At 42.0% G+C, this 17,929-nt stretch overlaps 1 protein-coding gene across 1 annotated transcript in view; it reads right to left on the reverse strand.

Annotated features, from left to right (window-relative positions):
• Window positions 1–17,929, reverse strand: part of PKHD1 (PKHD1 ciliary IPT domain containing fibrocystin/polyductin) — a 240,386-nt gene that overhangs the window by 132,300 nt on the left and 90,157 nt on the right. The window contains exons 37-39 of the mRNA XM_059469299.1: window positions 16,233–16,445; window positions 2,806–3,013; window positions 1,505–1,650 (exon numbers count right to left, since the gene is read on the reverse strand). Coding sequence (XP_059325282.1) covers window positions 1,505–1,650; window positions 2,806–3,013; window positions 16,233–16,445 — 567 coding nt within the window. The remainder of the gene's footprint in view (window positions 1–1,504; window positions 1,651–2,805; window positions 3,014–16,232; window positions 16,446–17,929) is intronic.

The raw sequence follows: 17,929 nt of genomic DNA on the forward strand, positions 1-17,929 counted from the left end.
ATTTGACACTGATTTCCCTTAAATGAGGTTCTTGAAAAGGAGATTGGGCATGGATGTATAGAACTAAACTGAAATGAGGCATTCTGGTTTTGTTTTTGTTTTTTTAAACTCTGCTCTCCTGATGTTCCCTGCAGATGGATGGGGAACTGTTGCTACCCAGTTTCAAGACAAGAATAGAGATTAGGAAGAAATTCTTCCTTGTGAAATTCTTCATTGTGAGGGTGGTGAGACTCTGGCCCAGCGTGCCCAGAGAAGCTGTGGATACCTCTGGATCACTGGAAGTGTCCAAGTCCGGGCTGGACAGAGATTGGAACAACTTGGGATAGTGGAAAATATCCCTGCCCATGGCAGAAGGGTGGAATGTGATGATCTTTAATTTCCCTTCCAACTCAACCATTCTTGAATCCCATGATATGACAAAAAATTAAATCACAGGGCTGGGTAAAATTCCTGAAAGGCCCTTCCATGGGTGTGAGATATTTTGCTATGAGATTCAGACTATGAATGTGTTACTTGGGTTTGTTCAGTGGAAGGGCAGAGGGGATCTCAAATTCCAGCATTGCCTGCTGATGCCCAGTAATGCTCATTTTTCTTTTAAAGAAGGTAAATTAACCACAAAAAACACTGTTCACTCCTCTTCTGGTGACTCCTCTGAGAAATCCTCCTATCCTTTAACTCAAATAAAAACCTCAAACAGTTAGTGCATTTCAGAGCCTATATTTATGAGTTCCACATGAAATGGACCATAAATCCATGAGTAATATAAGCAGCTGGCTGCTGGATATCAAATGAAGTCTTGTGTCACAGTCTGAAAGCCCAAGGCAGTTTTTTTTAAAGGAAACCTTACACCTGGGTTGCCAGATAACCTAACTCTCCTCACATTATAATCACTGTGTCTGATTCTGCTTCTTGAATAGATGGTGTAAATCAGGAATCCACCTGTCAAACTCCATGGCATTTCATACAGGTAAAACTAAAAGAGAACTGAGATATTTAACATTTTTTCACCATTGATACTTTATGCATCACCTGTTATTTTTTCCTTGGCAACCCTAAACACTAAACAACGTCTCAATATTTTACGCTAAAGAGTACAAACAGCATTGGGCTGTTTTGTTTTTCCTCCTTCTTAAAGTGACTAAATAGTAAACACAATTAAAAATTTAATATTTTATGTACACTGAAACATGTTTTCAGAAGATACTCTCTTTTCTACACCCTTAGGCTCAGGCAAAACTAAAGGGTCTTTCCCAAGATGGCTTGAAACAACAATGTGAAAATAATACATCTGAGATATTACAATGAAGTGCAGTTCAACTCCCAAGACTTCACACTTCAATGTCAAACAATGTTTGGAAAGACAAACTCTCTTTTCTGGCATTGGAATTATCTCAAAGTTATCCTAGGAAGAAAGAGTTCTAATACACAGCGAGGCTGCCACAATGGGATTTTAATGGAGCAGTTTTCCTTCCCAGTACATTTCTGTGAGCAAAGACTTCCTCACCTGCATTTGCACACTGCCTGAGGTGGGACATCCTCTCCAGTGTGACATTTCCTTGAACAACCACCCTTCTGCTGATCAGTGCCACCACAGCACTGGAAGGCAGACCTTGGCCATTGCCCCATTCCTCTCCAGCACTGTGGGGGCACCTAACAAAAGACAAAAAATATCATCTGCACCTGCCAGATGGAGAGAATTACATTATTATTTCTTGATTTTTATGTTCATTAACATAGCCTCCCAAATTCTGAGCTGGTTTCAGTCCTTTTCTCAGCAGGGACAGTGGCACAATCAGTGCTAGATAGGCTTTTCCTTGTCTGATATTTGCTTTCATCTTTTTGTTTCACAAGCTCTCAACCCTTCCTTAGATTATGTATATAATATTATATTGTGTTGTGTTATTAAGAAAAGGCTTTTCACCCAGAGCGTGGTTGGGCGCTGTAACAGGCCACTCAGGGAAGTGATTACAGCCCCAAGTCTGCCAGAGCTCAAAAACACATTTGGATGACATTTCTAGGCACATGGTGGAGATTTTGGAATTTCCCTATGCAGGACCGAGAACTGGATTCAATGATTCTTGTGGGTCTCTTCCAATTGAGGATGTTCTGTGATTCTATAAGATTTACAACAATATATTTCAGCCTTTGAATTCTCTTCCCAAAACAGGCTTGGGTGAAAACCATCAGAACTTTTTTCCTCAAGTCCAAATTATTTCTAAAAATAATACCCTTAATCTTCCTGGGCATTGGAGTTAGGTTGCCTCTAGATAGATAATGTGAGAAGTGCAGTTTTCAGTCTGTCCAAGACATGCATGCACAGTAGATGAAGAAAGTGTAGGGCAGTGAAATTAACACTCATTGGAAATATAGAAGCAAATTTCCATAATGAAAAAATTCACTTTGAGTGTATTACTTAAGAAAATCAGTCAAGAAGAGAGGATTTTTTTTTACAAAAGTCATACATTTCTTCTGAAAAATATGCACTTTCTTAAGGAATTGAATATACAGGAAATTTCTTTGTCATTCCTATACGGACACCACTGGACTTTACTGGCCATAAGTGTTTTCTGCTTCAAAGGTTTTCTGAGTTCCAAGGGGATGATACAGAATTTAAACATAGAATTTAAACATTCAGGATTGAATATCCACTACCTTTAGGGGGAGTGAGGAACTGAAATATCACTGGCCACCTTTATTAAAGGGATTTATATAGTTATTATGTCCCACAGGGAACGGCAAATCCTGACTTTGATCAAATTTTCTACTTGTTTAGCTCTCTGCTATAAAAATCTCCTGGAAGGATACCTGAGTGGTGATCTGAGGTGCAGCTCTGTGTTGTTCACAGACTGGATTACAGCCATTTCCTCCTGCTGCTGTGCATCTCCAAGGCCTGAACTTCCCACCAGGATTTCATCACCAGGTTGCCAATCAACAGGTTCCTGGAGCACCAACCGTGTGTCGCTGGCATTAACTGATGATTTCAAGTGTGTGAAAACTACTTTGGGCATCCAGCCTGAAAAAAACAAGGGGGAAAAAAAAGTTTAAAAGTAAGCCGTTCAACTTAAAAAAAAAACCAAAGAGGAGTAGCATTGTCCTGGTTCAAGGCTGGGTTGGACAGGGCTCAGAAAAACCTGGTCTAATGAGAGGTGTCCCTGCTGATCACAGAGGACTGCAATTAGATGATCTTTAAGGATCCTTCCAACCAAAATAATTCAATGATTCTATGAAATCTGTGTGTAACAAGCCCTAGCAATGAAAAATCTTGCCCTATAACCCTCCTTTCTTCACATAATGAAGTTTGCTTTAACTTTTGACATTTTTCTGTCAGGCTTTGGAAAAGATTGGTCCGGTGAGGTCCAACACACTGAACATCATCAGGGGAGAGCGTGTGCCTCACACATCTACCTTTGGAATACTTTTATTCCCTCCCTTGCAGTAGATCATCATTTACCTTTAGCCCACAGCAAGGTACTGAACTCCTTGGTCATACTGCAGGAAAGTAATAATAGCAGAAATCTCTGAGTGTAGAGGTTGCATCCAATAAATCATTTTCAAATTATTTTAAGCAAACTTCTCTGTCCATATCCTGTTTCACTTTCTTGTTCCTTATACTCCAGTGTCTTAATTACTTATATAATAGTGTCTCAACTATTTCCTTAATGAAGATGGAAATAAGAAATAGCACCTTCAAGACAACAAATTCACAACAGAATCACAGAAGAATAAAATCTTTATACTCTTTTATCTTGCAGTTTACGTGAGCACCTGCTCTGTGTGTCAATGACGTACTCTAAACCTGAGATAATTCTGTATCATTACATTTTCTTAAATCAAACTTGAAATTTCTCAACTTCCAGCTAAGAAAATCTCCCAGACATTTCAAACTCTTTTGGAAGGCATCAAACATCTCCTGCTGTTCAGCTCAGCCCTGTGAGGTGCATCTGGCTTTCTATGGCCTATTCTGGGCTCCTCAGGTCAAGGGAAATATGGAGATCTTGGAGTCCAGTGCAGGGTGATGAAGATGATGAAAATGATGAAGGGGCTGGAGCGTCTCCCTGAGGAGGAGAGGCTGAGGGAGCTGGGGCTGCTCAGCCTGGAGAGGAGGCACAGCTGAGAGGGACCCTCAGCCCTGGGTGTCCCTGTGTGCAGGGAGGGGCAGAGCAGGGCCCAGGCTCTGCTCCAGGGCCCAGCAATGGCACCAGAGCCACGGGCAGGGACTGAGCCCAGCAAGTTCCACCTGGACAGGAGGAAGAACTTCTTTCCTGTGCAGTGACCGAGCACTGAACAGATTGTCCAGAGAGGCTGTGGAGTCTCCCTCACTTGGAGATATTCCAGAACTGCCTGTATACAATCCTATGCCCTGTGCTCTGGGATGGCCCTGCTGGACCAGGCGAGCCAATGTGGTCCCCTCCAACCTGACCCATCCTGGGATTCTGGGAAACCAATTCAGAAGCTGAAATGCAGTAGGACACATAGGGCACTGGAGGTGCCAATGGAACCAGACTGGAATGACTCTGTAGCAGCCCCCAGACCATGTGGACCCTGCATCCTCAGCACCTACATCATTCACCCTACAGCTCTGCTTCTATAGGGCCACGCTGCTTTTTAATGCAGACCTAGACAAAAACCCACCTTTCACCATTCACAGACATCAAAAACCTCATCCTCAATACAGCTCAAAAAACCCTCTTAATACCCTCCTATGTGCATTCTTTTACCAGCAGCACTCTTCATTTTTATTCATTTACCTTCCTTCTTTCACTGAGTGATTCTTGTGAATTTTTAGGGCTGGCATAAAAGCCCAGGACTGGCAGCAGCCATCTGCATGTGGAGCACTGCACAATTTCTCTCCAGCTCTGGACATTTTGTTTCTGGTGTTGATTTGTGTGCCTATGTTAATGTGTGTTCTCATGCATCTGTGCCCAGACACACAACTGACCCCTGTGGAGTTCATCTGTCACCCATACTCCACAGCAGCACTGCTGGGCAACAGCTCTTGTCACTGAGGAGTGGGAAACACCATTCTGCATTCAAAGCATGCTCCAATGGAAAAGGCTTTTTTCAGGTTTTTTTCCACTTTCGAGCTATGACTCAAAAATTTTTACCAAAAATATTCTCAATTACTTAGGGTTTTTTCTTCTAAAAGAATATTCAAGGCATCCAACATTCCCCCATTTCCTTTATTTCCTTGTTCTTGTTTTTCACCTCTTACTGTGTTCAGCTACCTGTCTCCCATTCCACAGTTTGCTGTATTCTTTTCCCTGATCTAGGCAGGGTGGGATATTTCTCTGCATGTTCAAAATCTACTCCCATTTTCCAGTAAATTCGGTATATTTTTGTTAGGGAAAACCAAACCAAACAAACCAACAGATCTAGTAGATCCCACTTTCACAGAATCATAAATTCATTAAGATTAAAAAAAGACCTGTGAGGCCATCAAGTCCAATCATTAACTCAGCTCTTTCCTGTCTACCATCAACCATGTCCCTAAGCACCACATTTATCCATTTTCTTGCTTCCATTTACATTCCCATTTACATTCCCATTTACATTCCCACATACAACACCTCCAGGTCAGAATCTCCTCTGCTTCCAGCAGCACAAGTGACACCCAGGATTTGGTCAGTGACACCTTTCTGGTGTCAATGAGGGACCATAACTGAGGCTTCTTTGCCTTAATTATAATATGTTCCTACTGAAAACACCTCAATTTTGATTAAAACATGCAAAATTCATAAAATAACCTACAGTGCCAGGGTTTGGGCTGTGCAACAGGTAAATAAATTACCTGTTTGAGGGGAAAACATTTAAAACACCAACAGCTGTGGTATATTTAAATTATTTCTTCCCCCAAAATGTACTGAGCAGAAACACTCCAAATGCTGAAAAATAGATGAATCTGTATAACTCCTTAATTATTGAACTCATTTTTAATAATTAACTAAGTATGAGCTGGAAAAGAAACCCCCATCTTGAGATCTAAAGCAGAAGTGACTTCATGTTAAAGGTACAGGACAGAGCCTTCAGACACAAAAAGCTGTTGCAGGCAATACAAAAATTGAGCACTTTAGTAAATGAATTAACAGAACACCCTTAAATATGGAGCAGAGAAGAATGGTGTAGCCTAGGAATACAATGGATTTGAAAATTAATTCCAAATTAATTAATCACAGATCTTAAGACTGGGAATATCTTGGCATCAGGACTCTGGTTATGCTTCCTGTTAGAAGCATAATGTGAAGTTGCAGTCTTGTATGGACCTGGTAAAATTATTAAGAATGGAACAATTCTGATGTGTACAATGCCACTCTTGTTGAAAAACAGTATAAATTTAATTTCTTATGGCCTCTAACACAAAACATTTCATAAATCAGTGTGGGATGATATGTCACTTACCTAGGTGGTTTCACCCAGTCCTAAGTAGCGATAGGAGACCAAAAGCTACTGATAGAACAAGGAGAAAGAGCTTTAAACTATGAGAGGAGACATTTAAATCAGATATTAGGAAGAAATTCCCAAGTCAGAGGGAGGTCAGGCCCTGGCACAGGTTGACCAGAGAAGCTGTAGCTGCCCCTGGATCCCTGGAAGTGTCCAAGGCCAGGTTGGATGAGGCTTGGAGCAACCTGGGATAGTGGAAAGTGTCCCTGCCCATGGCAGAGGGTTGGAATTAAATGAGGTTTGAGCTCCTTTCCAACTCAAACCACTCCATGATTCTAGGTAGCTCAACAGGAGATGTGAATTTGACATTTACAGAAATATCTCCAAGTCACATCAAAACTGAGCAAACCAGCAAATTGTGTCAGGGCGCACACCTCCAGGGTCACAGGAAAATCTGTCCACAGAATGTAAAACATGCACTGGACTCAGTGGTGTAGGTTTAAACAAATTAGGCCATTATTTACAATCCTTTGATTACGAAAGACATGAGCATCATTTCGTCTTCCAGCTGCACAGTGGGTTGCTGAAGGGGCACTGAAAACTTCATTTGGGTGTTTGAAATCCATCTCTGGTCACCCAGCTTTGAAAGCAGCAGCTACTACAGTTGGAAACACTGAAATAAAGCAGTTTGAAAGAAATTACTACAGAGTAAGGAGAGGGGGTCTGAGAATTTACATGACAGGATGACAAGGTGCTTTCAGCGAAAACAGATGTCCTTGACCTGAAAACAAGACTTTTTGTAGTACATGTTGTTACCTAACTTTAGACACCCTGGGAACCTCCTAACCAAAACTGACACCAGGCAGTGTGAGCCCCATCCAGAGTCAGGCAGAGCTGGAAAATAGGGTTTACACATGGGAGTGTTGGTACAAACTGGAATCTTTTAATGGTTTTAAGAGAACTGGTTCCAGTCCTAAGCCTGCCATGGATCTGTTGGTATTTCTCCCAAAAGTTGTTTAAATGTTTTTTAAAAATTTCCCCTTTTTGTCATAGGGCAGCAAGGTTTGAACCCTTCTCCTCTGACACCCAGGACCATGCTGCATCTCATTTTTGCTTCTTTTTACATCAAATTAATTAACTCAGTTGTGAACACACAGTTGTTTAGGGTGTTGACAAACTATAAAGCTCTTTTACACCTTCTGACTGTTTATTAGCATTTTAAAGTTGAGGTAATGAGATCCCTTTATTCCACAAAAGGAATTTACGAGAACTGCAGGGCTCAGACACAAAATCTACTTACTGGGAATGTACAAATTACAGTGCAGATAATTTGTCAATCTGTTGTAGCTATACTGTAAATCTTAGTGTAAATGGGAATAGGAGCTTTCAGTTTCCAGGAACAAAGTGAAAAGAAAACTGTTTTCCTTCCCCACAAAAAAAAAAAAAAGAAGAAAAAAAAGCAAAACAAAATAAACAAAAAAAAAAAAGGAATTTTTCAAGAGAATCAAGAGAAGGTAATAATGTAATTCAATGGACTACAATTGTTTTTATTTTTTTTTAAAGAATATAAAACCCCTCACCTATGGCAGGGAGTTGAAACTAGAAAACTTTTAAGGTCTCTTCCAGCCCAAACCAATCGGTGACTCTGTGATTGTCTCTGGTAATAAAATACAACACACTTTCCCACAGCATTTCTGGTTTCAGACTATCATAGAAATATAGCTTCCTCTCCATTGTCATAATCCCTTATTATCATTCCCTTTTCCTGACCCAAAATGCACTTCCTAATCAAACTTAACTTGACTATTCCTAAAATTTTCAAATGCCAAAGTGATGACTGGCAGTACTGCCATTGGAAACTGGTGCTTCAGGAAAAAGATGAGTTTTTTGAAATGTATTTTTGATCCACGGCAAAGACATTTTGCTGCTCTTGCTTCAGTTAATAAAACAAACCATAAAAATAATAATGGATTAAATTCTTCAAGTTAAAAGGAATAGAAAATCTTTTCTGGGAAGCCTTTTTAGTCAGGATAGGACACAGGTATGCTGCTACAACTCTCTGTGGCCAAATAGATCTTCAAGTGGCAGATCCTTTATTGAGGACTAGGAAAAAATATTTTATGAACCCGGAATTTATACTTTTTTTCTTAAAAATGTCACAGCTACATCAGCTCTTGCAGTGACTACTCCAGTCACTGGCCATAAGGGGTTTGTTTTAAAAAGGGAATCAAAAAAGAATGAAAGCTGCTTTCCTATCTTTTCAAATGTGTTAAAAAACATTTGCTTGAACTGTGAGCTGTCAACTCTGTCAGCCACTGCACTGAGCTTTTCATCCCCATCCCCAGGTGAAATGGAACATCCTTTCTGATTTATAACTGCTTTTTAACCCTTAGGATTTATAATTGTTAACCCTTGGGACACCCAAGAGTTTATCAGCTCTTTGACAAGAAGCTGCGGCAGGACCACACTGGGTATTTTACTTGGGCTCAAAATCATAGTTTGGAATCAGAGTCAGAGGATGGTTTGGGGTGGAGGAGACCTTTAGAAGTCATCTAGTCCAGCTCCTTTCCTCCTGCTGAAGGAGCAGGAGTACCAGTTGGATCAGGTTGCTCAGAGCTCCATCCAAACTGATCTTGAATCTTCCCTCAGTGAGCAAAAATGAAAATTCTGACATCATCCAGACAAGAGGACAAACGCAATAACTTTTATGTTCTCCACTGGGAGATATCCTTGAAAACGACCTAGTCCTCCTGAATGTTTCCTGTTCATGAAACTGCACTTTTAACTTAAAGCATTTCCACCTGAATATCTTTCAACAGCACCTGGAGAAAGCAAGGATTATCATGTTCTTTTCCTGGAAGTGCTCAAGGTGAGGTTGGATTGAGCTTGGAGAACCTGGTCTAGTGGAAAATGGATTTGCAATGATATGAGTTTAAGGACCCTTCCAACACAAACCATTCCATGATAATAGGATCTCACTGAGGATTGTTGCCCTTTTCTAACAATTTACATTGCAAAAAATGTACCTTCCCTGCATGCTGTCCCATAAATGCACAAATTTCCAAACATTTCCTTTAATCAGAGATTCCCCAGTCACTTTGCTAAGTCACATCAGTCCTGAAAACAAGGGGAAAGATGTAATATAATGTCATTGCATAAACCAAAATCTATGTTCCACATCTAGAATGAGCTCACAACCAAAGATGCTGTGGAGGAAAAGGTCCTTAGACAGATCCAGGAACAAAGAGCTCCAGCTGTGGCAGCCAAGGACAGGGAATCCTGCAGGGAGCTGCAGACATGATCTAGAGACACTTTGTGTGATTGCCAGATCATTTCCTGTGCTGCTGTGGAGTGAGACACGGCATCTCTCCCTGCAGGAGTGGCAATGTGGGGCAGCACAACCATTGCCAGGCTAAGATCAGCTCCCTGTGTCCCCAAAATGTGGAGGAGGAGAATTCAGCCCCAGGAAAAGTGAGGGTGAGCCCAAAGGGAGGGTCCCTGCCTGGCTCAGCCTGCAGCTCTGGGCAAAGCCAGGGCTGAATCCAGGCCCCTCAATTTGCCAAACTTCTCAGAACCACAGAATCACTCAGGTTTGAAAAGACCTCCAAGATTGAGTCCAACCTGTGACCAAGCCCTGCCTTGTCAACTAAACAGGAGCACTGAGTGCCACGTCCAGTTTTTTCTTGAACACTTCCACCACCTAACTGGGAAGCCCAAACTTCTTAGCTTTTCTCCTATCCAGGGTGGAAATTAACCCTGAATTTGCTGCTGGGTGTTCTCTTCCTTCAGCCAATAACCTGGGTTTTGTTGGCACCAGAATTGGAAGCAGTATTTTGATGTTGTATTCACAAGTTTGAAGGAGGAAATTATTTAATAATAATTTATTAAATAATTTAATAAATAATTAAACAATTAAATATATAATATGCCTCCATATTTGTAACAACCCATAGACCTGCACTTGATCAGGAATCACAAGGAAATTACATATATGTATATTAGCTATGGTCTATATATGTATTCTAGTCTATCCTATTTTATTGTATTCTCTTCCTGTATGTAGTGTGTATTGTATTATATTGTACTAATATCTTTACTACCTATATATATATACATATACATATATATATTTATTATATAATTCTATATATTATATTATATTATATTATATTATATTATATTATATTATATCATTATATTAAATTCTATTTATATATATATAATATATTCTATATTCTTCTATATATCTTTATGATATAATATATATTAGTGTCCATCTCTTTGTCCCCTTTGCATCCTGTTTTTCCCAGTAAAATCAGCACCAAAACACAAATCAGCTGATTTAAGCTTAAATCATAGATAATAGATGCATTTCTGCTAGAAAGAAGGGCAAACTGTGAAAGACACAGCAGCTTGCCCCGAACCCAACTCTTTTTTTTTTCTCCCCCCATCTGCTAGGTCTTTAAAATCTAATGGTCATCTTATATTTGTTAATAAGAAAGTGAAGGCACAAGTCATTCTACATTAGTTACTCCATGGGAAGTGCCTAAGTGCAGTTTCTTACCCCTGGTGAACACAAGGGGATTCAAGGCAGCTCAGCCTTCTGTTCCAGAGCCATCTGCTTTAATGCATCATGTTAAAGTCAAGGTCTTAGAGGGGAAAAACACTGTCACAGGAGGAAAAAATACTCCTGAGCCCCCACACAGAATAACTGGCACCTAAGGAAAACCAACCTATGGAAGCAAGCTCAGAAATCAGGAAGTTCAGGTAGTGAAAAATAACATTTACTGAATAGATGCATTTCAGTAGTGTAAAAAAAATTTTTTCTCTAACAGATCTCTGCACCCTATCTTGAATCCCCCTGCTACATATTTTTTTCCTCTTATTTTTTTCCCCTGGGAAGGTTTTCTTTTTAATATGTGAGTAAAGCAGAACAAATTCTCTCATGTTGTCTATGATCTCTTAATCTCAAACTCAGCACAGATACATAACACTGCCTAATGGAGGCAAAGCAAGAGGCATTTGATTAAATGTTTGATCTCTGGAGGAATGCACAGGCTTTGTAGAGCACAGTGAACAGCTCACAAATATTTTGTGTTTTATTATTGATTAAAAGCAATTAAAATTAATAATTGGTTCAACTGATAAAAAAATACTTTTTTTTTCCTGAGCTAACCCTGAAAAAGTATCAGATTGCTGTGGCTGCAGAGAAATCTGGGATAGAAGGCATGCAGATTTATCTCTAAAATATCATTTTCTCCATTGCAAATGCAGGGACATTCCTGTCAGTAGGATTGGCCATGATTTCAGAGCACTCTAGTGACTATTGACACCTCTGTTTAAATTATCCTGATTTCAAATAAGTTATTAAACCAAAACTGTCAGGACATTGTTTTTTTCTTTACCACACACCTTTTATAGTTTGGACAAGGTGAATGCAAATGTTTTTAATCTGAAGTGTAACATTTTTCATCCAAGTGAGGGGAATACATATTTTTAGTCAAAATTCAGGGAAGAGGCTCATGGAATCACAGAATCTCAGGCGGTTTTGTATTGGAAGAGACCTTAAAGATCACCTAGTTCCAACCTCTGCCATGGGAGGAACACCTTCCAGTAGAATAGGTTGTTCATAGCTCATATTCTTTCCCACCAGAGTGCTAACACAAAGTTTTAGATAAATGCCTAAAAAAGAAGGCTGGTCTATTTTGGAAAGAGTGACAATCTGTTTCAGGGGGATGCAATGGAATAATGACATAGCTCCACAGGACTGCTGAAGATAAAAATATAAATTTAAAATATTTCAGTTTGTGGCAACATCTCTGCTCTGGAGCCAGGCTGGGAGAGCTGGGGGTGTTCAGCCTTGAGAAGAGAAGGCTCCAGGGAGAGCTCAGAGCCCCTTCCAGGGCCTAAAGAGGCTCCAGGAGAGCTGGAGAGGGACCTGGGACAAGGTTGTGGAAGGACAGGACAAGAATAAATGGTCTTAAGCTGAAGAAGGGTAGGTTTAGATGGGATATTGGGGAGGAATTCTTCCCTATGAGGGTGGTGAGGCCCTGGCACAGGGTGCCCAGAGAAGCTGTGGCTGCCCCTGGATCCCTGGAAGTGTCCAAGGCCAGGGTGGATGGAGCTTGGAGCAACCTGGGATGGTGGAAAGTGTCCCTGCCCATGGCTGGGGGTGGAACTGGATGGTCATTAAGGCCTCTTCCAACCCAAACCATTCCAGGATTCCATTATAAGAGTGTTAGGACCACAAGATCAGGCTGTCACAAGGACAGTTTGGGTGCTTTTTGTTCTGATGCAGCATCTCCACTCTGCACTCAGTTCCTGCCCCTCATTCAGCATCCACTGGTGCCTCCAGCTTCCCTGGGAAGGACAAAGGCACAAGAACAGCCAAGGCCACCAGGCTGAACTCCTCTCCCGGAGCTTGTCAGGAGAGTTTCTCAGGGAATAGAGCGCGAACGGAGCTGGAGACAGTGATAAATTTCCCTTCTGAACAATCAATAAAACTCTCTCAGCCCTGCTCAGGCCCCTACTGCCATAATTACATTGTCAAAAAGTGGAGTTGCCCTGGCTGGCTGAAGCCCCCTCTCCAAGTGACAGGTGACTGACAGGCAGTTTATGGGTGGCACGCTCTGACTGGCAGGGGAGTTGGCCAAAGCCAAAGGCAACAGTGAAATTTCCCAGTCTGCTACAAGCACAGGAGCAGAGGACTGCCACTCATGAGGGAATTGTGGGAAACCCTTAGTCATATTAACATATCAAAGTGAGGAGCTGACAGCGCTTACTAAACAATCTGAACTCAACCAGAGCTGCAGAGCATCCCCCAGCACTCCCAGCCTGAAAGAGAAAAGGAATTAAAATATGCTCGGCCCTGTCTTTGCCAAGACAGCCAGGAATTTGGAAACCTGCTTATTTAATGATTTTGATCTGAGATAACATATATATTTGTGTGTATAAATGTATCTCACAAATGGGTATTGCAAAGCATGTCAGCCTCTTTCACATATATATATTTATATGAAAGGGGCTGTCATGCTCTACAATTTGTTCTGTACCACAGACCAGACTGATGCTAAATTGAAGACAGAACAGCAGATTTTTTTTTCCATGTAAGCAATATGAACCCAGTAAAAGACCCCACTACTTTCTGTCATGCTCAGAAGCAGGCTTCTACTGCTTCTATGTTAAATTGCAAATTACATGGTTTGAATGAGCAATAATTGCAGCCATGCACTGGGGCTGCGTGTTGAGCAGAGCTTAAAAGTGACTTCATAGCTACTCTGGATATATTGAATAAGAAATTGATATGATTTCTTGAATAAGAATTGATTTTGAGTAATAATGATAAAATAAGAGTTGGCATTGTTCAGCCTGAAGAAGAGAAGGATCAGGGAGGACTTAAAGCCCCTTCCAGTGCCTAAAAGGGCTCCAGGAGAGAAGGAGAGGGACTGGGGACAAAGGCCTGGAGGGACAGGACCAGGGAAATGGCTTCAAACTGACAGAGGGCAGAGTTAGATGGGATATTGGGAAGAATTTCTTCCCTGTGAGGGTGGGGAGGCCCTGGCACAGGGTGCCCAGAGAAGCTGTGGCTGCCCCTGGATCCCTGGAAGCGTCCAAGGCCAGGCTGGATGGGATCCTGAGCAACCTGAGATAGAGGAAAGCATCCTTGCCCATGGAATGGGGGTGGACTAGATGGCTTTAACATCCCTTCCCACAAAAGCCTTTCAATAATCCAACAATTTATTTAAAAAATTGAAACCAAGAGTTTTTTCCACTAAGGGCCAAGCCCCATTTGACTCTGTATATCTCCATCCAGGTAATACTTGGATTGCAGACCTCATCCTCTTGTTTTCCTGGGAATTGAAGACTCACTGAAAATTATGGCACTGAGTAAAATGGATAAATTATCATTGAGAAAAGGCTCGAGGTACTGATGTGGATGCCTGGGTTTGCCGCCCTCCATCACATTGTCCAGGTAAGACTGCAAAATGTGCTCTGCCCTGTTTGTCTTCAATTTTGTGGGTGATGGAGTCACCAAGACAGAGTTGATACAGGCTTGGAATGGAAAGCAGCAGCAGCACAGGAGGCACAGCTGCCAAGAGTTGCTACTGGTTTTCCTACATTGCTAGAAACAAAAAGCATGGAAAAGTGAAGGCTCATGCTGTAAAGGGCTGACAATCTAAGGACAAAATCCTGGCTTACAGGGGTCAAACCAAGAAGAGAAGGACACTTTAAAGTGGCAGAAGACGCAAAAAGTGAAGCAGCAATAGCTGCTATGAGGCAAATTCAAATCTCAATACTTTTCTTTAAAAAGGGGGGGGGGGGAAATGGATGATTAACCAAATTAATCCCCTGGAAAAAGCCTCTAAGGAAGAAGCTGGTTTCTGTCTCCTTTAACATCCTCAAAGACCAAGACTTTCTGGAAGGCAAGCTTTAATCTAAGGGGAATTTCTGAGCTCAGGGCTGGGATAACTGTGTGAAACTCAATGGCCAGTAACAGACAGTCAATTCAGCCAAGATGCTCTAATAGCCCTCCTTCACAGAGACCCTTCAGGAAATGGGGTAGAAATGCTCTGCAAAGCCACTTCACTGAAATTATTGAAGCCTTTTACAGGCAGTAAATAATTGAGCCTTGCTGTGTCTCAATGAAGGGATCAAGAGCACCTGACATGGTGCTGAGGTGCAGCCCCACCTCTCCTGCCCTGCCAGGAGCTCCTTCCTCAGCCCTTGCTCATCTCTCCTGATTCACAAAACCATCTTCTCACTGACTCCCCTCCTAACCTGACCTCTCCCAGCCTTGCTCAGTCCCTGTAAGCTGGCAGGATGATAGAACAGAGGCACAACTCCCTCCCTGCCTGTGCTCTGATGGTATCCTTGGTGCCTGACATCACTTTTGTCCCAAAGCCACATGTCTCTGTGCTCAGACAGCAACATTTCCTCCTGGAGGGCACAGGGTGGAAGTTCAAGACCTGCTGGAGGGTGTGAACATCACCAACAGGAAGGTTGACACACAAGAACAGGAGGAAGGGAGATGAGACATTCAGATGGTTTTTCTTTTTCTTTTTTTTCTTCCTCCTCCTCTATGAGATGTAGAGCTTTTAAAAATAGCCCAGTAGAGAAGAACTTGAGAAATGTGCACCAATGTTCTGAATCATGCTGAGTTTGGACTTGAATTCCATGTCCAAACTCCTGCACCAAGAAATGGCCATTCTATACCCATATTTCATAGTCTTCAAGAAAAGCTCCATATCTAAATTTTTTCATGCCACAATATAAGAATGGTGTGGAGTTGTTGGGATGGGTCCAGATGGGGCCATGAAGATGTTCTGAGGGCTGGAGCCCCTCTGCTCTGGAGCAAGGCTGGGAGAGCTGGGAATTTTCACCCGGAGAAGAGAAGGCTCCAGGGAGAGCTCAGAGCCCCTTCCAGGGCCTAAAGGGGCTCCAGGAGAGCTGGAGAGGGACTGGGGACAAGGGATGGAGGGACAGGACACAGGGAATGGCTCCCACTGCCAGAGGGCAGGGATGGATGGGATATTGGGAAGGAATTGTTCCCTGTGAGGGTGGTGAGGCCCTGGAAGAGGTTTCCCAGAGAAGCTGTGGCTGCCCCTGGATCCCTGGAAGTGTTCAAGGCCAGGTTGGACAGAGCTTGGAACAATCTGGGGTAATGGAAGGTGTCCCTGCCCATGGCATAGCTGTTGGAACTAGGTAGGTCTCTTCCAACCCAACCCATTCCATGATTCCACGAGAATCATGACCAAAGTTTTGTCAATTTATTTTTCTTCCAAAAACCGGGGTTTTTTTTGTGTGTTTTCTTTGTTTCTTGTTTTTCATTTTTACAAGAAAAGAAATGAACTCACCATGAATGGAAAGGGTCCCATTCCTCACTGCCAGGAATTTAACTCCATATGGAAGTAATGGTGGAGAGTGGAGGCTTCCATAGAGATAGATGTGTGCTTTGTGATGGAAAGGGGCCTCAGGGGATCCCACCTGGAGCTCTCCTCCATCAGATACCAGGATGTAATGAGCATGCAGTTCTACAGGTCCTGGTCCAATAAACAGGAGTTTGCCACCTGAAGACAAGACAAAGAGAAAATACAATCATATATTCAGTCAGTCATTCTCACAGCCAAAGGAACTGGAAGAGGTAAGTAAACAAAGGGGTTTGCATTAAAATTAAAAAGTAAATGCTAAAATGTTATTGAATTCTGTAAATTTTCCACCTTGCTCTTTATTTCTCTCCATGGATTTATCAACACTTTAAAGACCCAGTTAATCCAGTCCATTTTTTGACTCTACAATGGTCTGCATTTCTACACTTGAGCAAGGCCAGTCAGCCTGGGCAGACTCTCCAACCACAGCTAAAGGAAGCTGGGTTTGGAAAAACCCAATTTTAACCAACTCAGTCACTTAATGTTGAAAATGGATATTTCTATTTAATTTGTATTATGTTACTTTTTAGGTTACAAACTACTTGTAACTGGGAGAGGGGAGAGGAAAACTGCTTTGGAACATAAGAACTGGCAACTTGTTTAGATCAGTGGTTGATTTAATCCTGCAAACTCTTCCAGCTGCTGTTCAAAACCAGATGCTTCCAAATACAGTGTGAGACATGTCTCCCTCTTAGCTGGCTGTGGGTTGATCTCCCCATCCCATAAAAATCTCATTTTAATCCCTAATTAGAGGTTAGCTTCACCTCAAAGTATAAGGTTTCAACTGCTTGCCAACATTTTCCTCCTACTGACTATTAGTATAACTGGATAAGATTTGCCAGTAATAAAGAACTGGTCTTTGGAATTTTTTGTGATATTTGGTGTCAACGACTCCTTGTAGCAATGAATTCTGTGGGTTAAATGCATAGTGCATGAAAAACCATTTCCATCCCTTTTTTTTTACTCAAAGCTCTTCAGTTCTGTCAAATGCCTCCCTTGTTCTTGGCCCTCATGAGCTGAAAATCCCAGTCAGTCACCTCAGGATGGTTTATTTCATGATCTCCTTCCATATTTCCTCTCCTGTGAAGGATGCTGCCACTTTCTGTACAATGGATGAGGACACAGTGGACTCTCATTCATTTTGTCACACTGCACATGGGATGTGCCTTTCTAAGTCAAGCCAAGTTTCCATAAGCGAATAGAGAAATTCCCAAAGTCTGGAAGCTCCACACCTCTTACAAAGGGTCTCCCCTGCTCCCTTTGTATGAAGTAGCTGATAATTGTACTAGCTCATCCCATTTGCTACTGGTGGGAGCAGTTTTTGATGGTGATCCCTCTACCCATCACCCACTTGTCTCTCCTGCCTCACAAATTCTTCCCTGTGAGGGTGGGGAGGCCCTGGCATAGGGTGCCCAGAGAAGCTGTGGCTGCCCAACTCTGGAAGTGCCAAAGGCCAGGCTGGATGGGGCTTGGAGCAACCTGGGATAGTGGAAAGTGTCCCTGCCCATGGCAGGAGGTGCAACCAGATCATCAGGTGATCTTTAAGGTCCCTTCCAACCCAAAACATTCCATGATTCCATGATTACACTGCGAATTCTTAGCAAGAAGAAGGGAGACCAGATATC

The sequence above is a fragment of the Ammospiza nelsoni genome, chromosome 3 (genome assembly GCF_027579445.1).
Source record: "Ammospiza nelsoni isolate bAmmNel1 chromosome 3, bAmmNel1.pri, whole genome shotgun sequence".
In the NCBI taxonomy this organism is placed as follows: Eukaryota; Metazoa; Chordata; class Aves; order Passeriformes; family Passerellidae; genus Ammospiza; species Ammospiza nelsoni.